The 8,385-nt window shown below is 45.7% G+C and overlaps 1 protein-coding gene across 2 annotated transcripts in view; it reads left to right on the top strand.

Annotated features, from left to right (window-relative positions):
* Positions 1 to 6,649, top strand: part of LOC308281755 (uncharacterized protein) — a 20,441-nt gene extending 13,792 nt beyond the window's left edge. Inside the window, exons 5-9 of one of the 2 annotated variants that reach the window (XM_080722041.1) lie at positions 217 to 291; positions 559 to 1,703; positions 2,518 to 3,344; positions 3,671 to 3,928; positions 4,407 to 6,649. In XM_080722041.1, the coding sequence (XP_080578167.1) occupies positions 217 to 291; positions 559 to 1,703; positions 2,518 to 3,344; positions 3,671 to 3,928; positions 4,407 to 4,660 (2,559 nt within the window). In that variant the 3' untranslated portion in view covers positions 4,661 to 6,649. Of the gene's footprint in view, positions 1 to 216; positions 292 to 558; positions 1,704 to 2,514; positions 3,345 to 3,670; positions 3,929 to 4,406 lie in introns of both variants that reach the window. The other variant, XM_080722040.1, reaches the window with a different exon arrangement.
* The last annotated feature ends 1,736 nt before the right edge of the window (positions 6,650 to 8,385 follow it).

Here is an 8,385-nt window from a genome sequence, read left to right as displayed (position 1 = left end):
GTTGCAGGTAGATGCCGGACAGTAAGGAGGAGGCTTGTTGATAGCTAGGTTTGTGAGGAGGCCTAATTATCCTCAGTGCTAAAGACTACTGTGAAAGGGAAGGGGATGTTTTGCTCCCTGAGTGACAGCTGAAGGTGAATGTGACGCTGAATATTAACCAGCATAATGTTGTCAAGACATGAGGATGTGTTGACGAGTGTGGCGTGTCTCTTACAGGGTTTCCGTGGCACTGTGTCTCCGGCGCGATACGACTGCAGCTCTGACCCTGAGAATAATAACAATATCAAAAAGGTAAGAATGAAACCCAACAACAGAGAAACTGTTACTATCAAATAGTACAACCGTTGACATTTAGCGTAATTTATTCTAACTGTAACTTAAAGTCATACTGTGTAACAATGAGGTGTATGCATTTAATCAATTCATTTACCTGGACTGATCTCACACCTGTCTTTAGACACGTTTTTGAATCAACACCTTCTTTTAACACCACAAACATGTTTTGGACCTTTCCTCACTGAGTTTTCTTTCTATTTCTTCTCTCTCCTTCCCTTGCAGGAGGAGGAGCCTCTGCCTCTGACAGCGCAACAGCAGCAGCAGAAGGAATATCTCACCCCCTCCTGGTCCCTCTCCCCCTCCTCCTCCCCCGTCTCCCACTCCGACGGCAGTGACTCTGAGGGCGGAGATGAAGACGGCTCTGCCAACAGGAACCGCCAGCGTCGGCGTAAGAAGCGGCGTGGCACGCCCTCCAAGAGGAGGGTGCCCCACCGGATCCCGTCCGGACGGCCTCTCCCAGCCTCTCCCGTCAGCTTCCCTCACCAACACAGCCGCCCGCGGCCCTCGTCGCCCCCTCCGGCTCAGTCCTCTCCTCCGTCCTCCTCCACCTCCTCCCCCGCAGCCAGGCCCATGTTCAAAGCCCCCGCCCCGATGGGACCCACCGTCGCCGCAATGAGCGTAAACGCCAGCGCCTCCAGAGGAGGAGGCGTGGCCATAGACGCCCAGCGCCAGACGTGCGAATACTGCGGGCGCCACTTCCGCTCACTGGGCCGCCACTTGGACAAGCACCACGCCCACCAGCCCGACGTCTGCTCTGCGCTGGTCGAGCGATACACACAGATGCCCCGGCTGCACGTGCAACATTCGCCGCCTCCCAACGTCGCTCAGGTGCATCCTCAGCAAAGCTCGCATTCGCCACAGGCCACGGCAGGCCCTGCGTCACAGAGCCGCGGCGCGGAACCTCCGCACGGCGGCGCCCAGGACCTCTCCATGTCCCCGCCCACGCTCACCGCAGCCAACCACTCCCCAACCTCCACCGGGAGAAACTCCATCCCTCCGGTGCTGACTCCTCCCAAAGGGCGGAGCGCAGTGGCGGTGTCCGTCCTCAAGAGGAGCCCGCCTCCGGTGGCCGTGACCCCGCCCAGGAAGGGAGAGATGAGACAGATGAAGACGGAGGAAGAGGAGGACGAAGACGAAGGTGACGTGGAGGTGGTGGAGGTGAAGAGGCCCAAAGAGGATGAGGACGTAGAGGTGGTGTTCAGCAACAACCAGACGGCCAAAGAAGGCGAGCATCAGCCAAAGGATGAGGAAGACTATGATGATGAGGAGGAGGGCGAAGGGGAGGAGGAAGATGATGACGAGGAGAATGGAGTGATGGAGGTGGACGATGACAGCGGAGCAGACGATAAGGAAAAGGATCTGCTGAGGTAACGTGACTTTATTCTCTGCTTGTGAGGCAATGCTTGAAAATCCAAAAGTTGAGTCAGGATTCTGTTTTAGGTGAATCAGATTAATTCAAGTTTAGTAAGTTTGATATATGGTGGTGTTATTGCATTACTCAAATTATCATTCTGGTTCAGTATGCTTTTGTACTTTTATATCAACATGGTGACTATTGTGAACTGCAGGGATTTGTTTATACCGTTTTACCAATAATATAAGCCACGTTAACTAAATCACCACTGACCTTGCCTGGTTAATAAACCAGACTCTATCACACACTTCGCTACCACCAGGGGGTGGTGTTGAGTGCAGTCTGGTTTTAACCAGGCAACCACTGACCACCCTGCATTTTATGTGGTTTCAAAAGGACACAGATTCCTCACCCATGATCAGATTAGTGTCATCCAAAATATGTACTGTATTAGATTATGTCATCACAAATATGCTCTGTGGTCTGTAAACAAAATGTTTTATACAGTTTTGTCACAGAAAATGCCACAAACTACTACTGTAGATTGTCAAAACAACTATTATAGCTTACTATGTCAGCAAAAACATGACATAGTAGGTATACATTTTTGGGGAAATGTAGACTAGTCAAATAAGTTAGTCATGTAAAAAATACACTATGTAATGAGAACAAATGCCATGCCACAATGTGTCATTAAATAAAATACGGCCATACTAAAAACGGACCAAACTTTATTGTATAAAAAAGGTCAGACAGGCAAATTAAAACAAAAATGTTTACAAATGCCTCTCTTTTCCCCCTGCTTTCTCTGTGGCTCGTGGCAGCAGTTCGGGGCGTCTCCATATGCTTCCCCTGCTCTCTTCCTTGTCCTCCCTGGTCCTCTACCTGCGTCGGCTGCAGCACTCAGCCTTCCTGTCCCTGTCCCGCCAGCTGCAGTCAGCTGAGGCGTGGCGGCTGCTCTGCCACTCCAGCCTGGCTCTCCTCATCCTCTACAACAGACGGCGTGAGTGCGAGGTCTCCAAACTGTCCATTTCTGAGTACCGCGCCCGCATCACCCCTCAGTGCCCCGTTCCCGTGCCCGTCGGTGCCCCTCCGGCTCTCACGCCCCTGGAGGCTTCGCTGTCCCCCTTTGAGCGCCTGGTGCTCCCCCACCTCCCCAGGGTGGGGGTCCAGGGTAAACGGGGGCGAGTCCAGCCCCTCATCCTGCCCCCTCACTGTGAGCCCTGCCTGGAGCTGCTCCTGCAGACGCGGCAGGACGTCGGGGTGGACCCCACCAACCCGTACGTGTTTGCCAGACCCTACCACTCCCCTGCGACGCCCCTCCGAGGCACCGACCTCCTCCGCAGCCTGGCTCGCTCCAGCGGCACGCGCAATCCCCGCGCTCTGACCCAGACGCGGGTCCGCCGCCAGGTGGCCATCCTGACACAGCTGCTGCTGCTGGGGGAAGGAGAGGAGCCCGGCCAGCCTGGAGGCAGCGCCGTGGAGAGGCTGGAGCACTTCCTGGAGAGGGAGTACCACGTGACGCAGTGCTGCTCCGGGATTGGCCAAGACCCAGGCCTGATGGGTAGAGTGGGCCGAGTGGTGCTGTGTGGAGAGAGAGATGGCGTGCTGTTCAGAGGGATGAGCCTGCACCACATCTGCCTGGAGCTGGATGGTGAGAAGAATGGAATGAATAGAAGCCACTATCGGTTTATTTTTGTTATTCTGCAGATTACTTTGACTTTGATTAATCAAATAATATTAAAATGACAGAAGTTCTTTTTACAGTTTAGTCAAATTAACTAACCTAATTAGTTCTATGAACTGTTGCACACCTAATTAAATGTAGGTTTGTTATCTTGCTGGCATGTCCCTTTTTATTAAATCTGAAAATTATTGTATCCGATTTATTTAATTTGATCAGATTAGAGTATTAATTTCGACTGTGACTGGAATGATCAATGAAATATGCCTCTCTGTTATATCTCCGTTCACCTCCAGTGATGTCGGGGAACTCTGCAGACTCGTACTCTGAGGGAGAGTCTGACGAGGAAAAGCCAGCGAAGGAGAAAATCGACGTGCCTCCTACCCCACCTCCCGCCCCGGCCCCAGCACCCGTACCCACCATGCTTTTTATCAGAAGGGGCAAGAATAACGGACGTGTGGGACGACCCAAGAAGCTCAAGAATGTCCCGTCTGCTGTCCCACCTGTCCCCATCCCACATGCTAAACGGAGAAGCTCAGCTCAGCCCCGATCAGGTTTGTCTTTGTACTTTACTCACCAATCGAAGACCATTAGTGTCGATGAAACTATGAAATATAGGTAATACTGAAAGTATAAAACAAAAGTACTAAAACTGACTGCATCGGTTTTATCAGTCTGTTTTATCAGTCAAACTAGAGAATAGAATTGGGGAGGGAGAATAAAAAAAAACAGGGAGGATAAAATAGGAATCCTAACTTTAGTCACTTTACTCTATAATAACTTTGTGATTGAACCATCAACGACCATATATCTGAATGTACTGTCTGAATGTACAGTACATGGCAAAAATGTGTCATCACCACATTATGTAACTGTAAGGACCTACACTTAAAACACAAGTTAATATTAAGTTAATACTAATACACACATTTTTTAGTATATGTGTCCATGCATTAATCATGTGTTACTGTATTATTCACCCCCTTAACCCCCCTCCCCCACGCCTTTCTCTCCCTCTCCCCCTCCACTCAGGAAAGCGTGGTGTCCTGAAGCGGCCCTGGTCGGAGGCGGAGCGAGCGGCGGTCGAGGAGCACCTGACTCGGAACATTGCAGAGTTGCGCGTGCCGGCCAAGGCCGACTGTGAGCGTTGTCTGCAGCAGTGCCCCCTGCTGGTCACCAATCACCGCGACTGGCGAGCCATCAAATTCTACTGCCACAACCGCATCCAGCTGCTGAAGAAGAACCAGCGGCGTGACGGCGACCCTCTACCCCTCATCGTTTGCTGAGAGGGGGGAGGTGGCCGTGGGCAGAGAGGGGCCAGTAGGGAGAGCCTAGTGGATGTTCTGTTTCAGTAGTATAGTTGGTCAGAGCATAATCTTAAATGGTACCCTGTTGCTCAAGAAATGTACTAGACAGTTCTAATTTGTTCTTTGCTGCTATTCCCATTGTGGAGGAGTTGTTTTGGCTATCAATTAGACACCTGATGGTATTGAGCCATGGGAAAACTTTAAAACAAATTAATTTACTTTTGGGTGCGCTATTTCATGGTCTTAAAGGTAAGCTATATTCTGTATGGTGCCCCTTTTTTAATGAATGTTACGGTGTCTTGTCAGAATCAGTGCGCTTGTTAAGGGTGCCATTTGAGACATGCCCTGGGGGACTTCAGAGACTATAGCACTGGCTACAGCCTGTGTTTTGTCTTTTGTTGTTGTATTGTACATGGACGTTTTCTTATTCCTTTCCAAAATGGACACACTAAATTGAGATGTGAACAAGGGAGGCATGCAAGCCCCACAGTTTTGCTGTAGGACACACCTGTCAACTCTTCCGTTATTCCTCTGATTTGCCCATATTTTACCCCCCCCCCCCCCCCCCCACCCCCACACACATTGTTTTTCCTTTGTCTTTTTACATTTCTTAGTGGAAACAAAAAGCTTGGTGGTAAAAGTGGAAAAAAAAGTGGAAAAAAAACGAGAACACATGTGCACACATTTCCCTTATTTTCACATCCCAACGTTGACAGGTATGCTGTAGGAACTTCGTGGAGTAGTACTAGCGTTTTATGGACTTTTGAAGACTTTAATAGGACAAATGGCCTCCGGGCCACACTTTACTTTACATTGACCGTATCATTAGAGTTGTTCTTTCCACAGCTTACCGAGTGGAATAGCCTGATCTTTCCTTAAAACAGCTTGTTTTTCTTTCATACTGCTGACTGTGCAATTCTGACTTTGGTTTGACTATATTTGGACCTTAATTTACATGTTAGGTACTAGTGGATGACTGACTTTTGCAGTTACTTTGGAAAAAAATATATATTTTCTTTTATTCAAAATGTAACACAATGCAAGAAAAAAAAGAAAAGAGGCAGTTTTTTCATTAATCTCAAAAGTGAACATAATATGTCTTGTGAACTTACTTTAAATGTTATGGGAAGACACATGCATTGTAATGTTTCTTTTTTGGGTACCTAAGCAGTGTAGGCAGTTAGGCCACAAAGTCCAGGAACATTAGAAGTATTCTGTAAACCTTTTGCTTTGCTTTGACTCTTGTTCCCTCCCTCAAGACAACATACTGTACGCTCAAAATGTCAAGAGCTGCCCGCTTTGCAGCAGTAGGAACTGTTTTGTTTTTTGTGCCTGTTGCACATTTGTTTTTGTAAGCAGTGAAAGGGTGCTATAGGCCGTCGAGCTGGATATCACTTTATATGTGGCAATGAGAGTTCCCTTGTTAAAGGTTTCTTGAAAAGTGGTTTTGCTGGGCATTTATCAGAGAAGTGAACGTTAAGTGTTGCCACGTTCTGTTTTTGTTTCTTGAACCTACAATATAGTTGCATTGTCTGTGTTGTCTTTTTCAAATGGATAGAAACAACCCTGTCTTTCTTCCCAGCCACACTACATGGTTTGCAGCTCGACTACATTTCTAGTTTCTGCCCGGGTTGCTGGAAATATTGTCCATTGGACTAAAACATCCACAAAACCTCAAGAAACATACTTGAAGTTATTTAAACCATTCGCATAATCTTTGTTCTTTTGCGCTCTAGTCGTGCCAGTTATATTGTACATAACAAATATATTATTGTTACGCTAACTGGTTGTCTGTGCTAGGCTATATGTAGTTTTTCCATTTCTGGATTATTGCTATTTGTACATAAGCCTGTTGTTTGTAAATAATACTCACAGAAACAAAGAAAAAACAACGTATGAAAATGCCTTGGTTATTGTGTTATGTTTTTCTTTTTTACAAGTCTTATAAAAAGTTAAAGCTTTATTATCTCACGTTGTCTGAGTATTTTGTTACCGTCAAGATACTCAAGAATGTTATTTATGCATATTTATATTAATAGATATGCGCTCAATTGGTATTTATCACTTTCTGGTGTTCATGATCAAGATCAACAATAATACTGGTATGCATTTTGGTGTAAATTTGCACATTGAAGCTTAGGGCAGAGCAGGGGAAATTTTGCCAGGTCTGGAAACCAGACAAATCTATCAGTGAGGGGAAAAAAAGCTACCTGCAGATTTGGTCTGGCCCCACTCGGTTGTGATTGGATTTCCATGCCCCCGAAGTTGTGGGCCACCAATCATTGCCCAGTATGGGGCGGGTTTATCACCAGAGGCAATGAATTTGTCCCTTGGAAATGCAGGTTCCACACAGAGGTTCCACACTAATATAATTTATATATGCAGTGATATTAGTCTGGCCATGCCAGGCTAGGGGGAAATCGGTCAACACTGGTCCCCAGCAGGAATTGAACAGTGCAGTTGCGATTATGTGCTCACCGACACTATCCAGTCAGAGCTTATGGCGTTCCAAAATACCGTACATAAAGTAAAAATGTACACTCCGTACCTTTTCAATATATACTATATACCTTAACTATTGTGCAACTTTGATGTTTATTTACAACAATAGTGTACCCACACACACACACACACACACACACACACACACACACACACACTGCTATACTGTATATACACAGCATACTATATGTTTTTTTTTAAATATTATAAGGCATAACAAGACCAACTTTACACAATCTTTAGACATATTTTACACAGAAGCAGAAGCAAAAAAAGACCAGACAACTTACAGAAATCAATAAAAGAAAATACATCAGATCAAAAGCAGGCAAATGTGTCCAATAAAGACAGCAGTTTATGAGGTATTTCCATTATCATGCATGTCCTACACGTCAAGGTCCCTTATGAGTTAAAAGGGTAAAAAGTAAAAGGCCCCCAAACCCTATCATAGGCTATATTTCAAACTGCTATATTATTAAAACATGTCATAATATATAGGTTAATTTATGCTGCACCAAATAAATGTTATTTTATGCGTCGGTTACACAGCCTACTTGTATCATCATATTAATGCTATGTTATGTATCTGCTTTCTTTCCTTCTTTGCTATATAGCCTACTTATGCATTTTATTTGTAAATAGCATAAGTCTTATAACATATAAAAGCCTTATGCTGTTGTTTGAGTAGACCTATATTTTCCTTCCTCCTGTTTGAATTGGTTAAATACGCCACGTTCTGCATCTAGTGATACTTTACACTTAGTGCTGTGTAAGTGGTAGCCGTGGTAGGCCTACAGTATATGTCTGACCATTTCATGATCGATCCTCAAATATGAATTTTGGTGTAAATTATAATTGTCTGTCTGAATACATCCACACGTCGTTCCTTTGTTCAACCACTAGAGGGAGGTGTTGATTGATTGAATGCTTTATTGTCAGTTTGCAAAAAAAAAAGAAAAGAAAAAGCACAGGAAAGTAGGCCTACAGTTCAATAAAAGGTTTGATTTTAAACCCAAGAAAGCCTATGGCTTGTTTCCATTGGGGTCCTTTGTACTCAATTCATCGAAAGTAGGATACTCAGTTTATCGAAAGAATTCACCTTACTTATAGGCCTACTGTGAGCGAAGATTAAGAATAGACCTACTCAGAGGATGATTGGCAGCCAAAACACTTATAGGCTAGTAGCCTAAAGGCAATATAAA

This window comes from Nannobrachium achirus (assembly GCF_963921795.1).
Source record: "Nannobrachium achirus genome assembly, chromosome: 3".
NCBI lineage: Eukaryota > Metazoa > Chordata > Actinopteri > Myctophiformes > Myctophidae > Nannobrachium > Nannobrachium achirus.
Note: the sequence above shows the minus strand (reverse complement) of the source record. Positions and strands in the feature narration are given on the sequence as shown.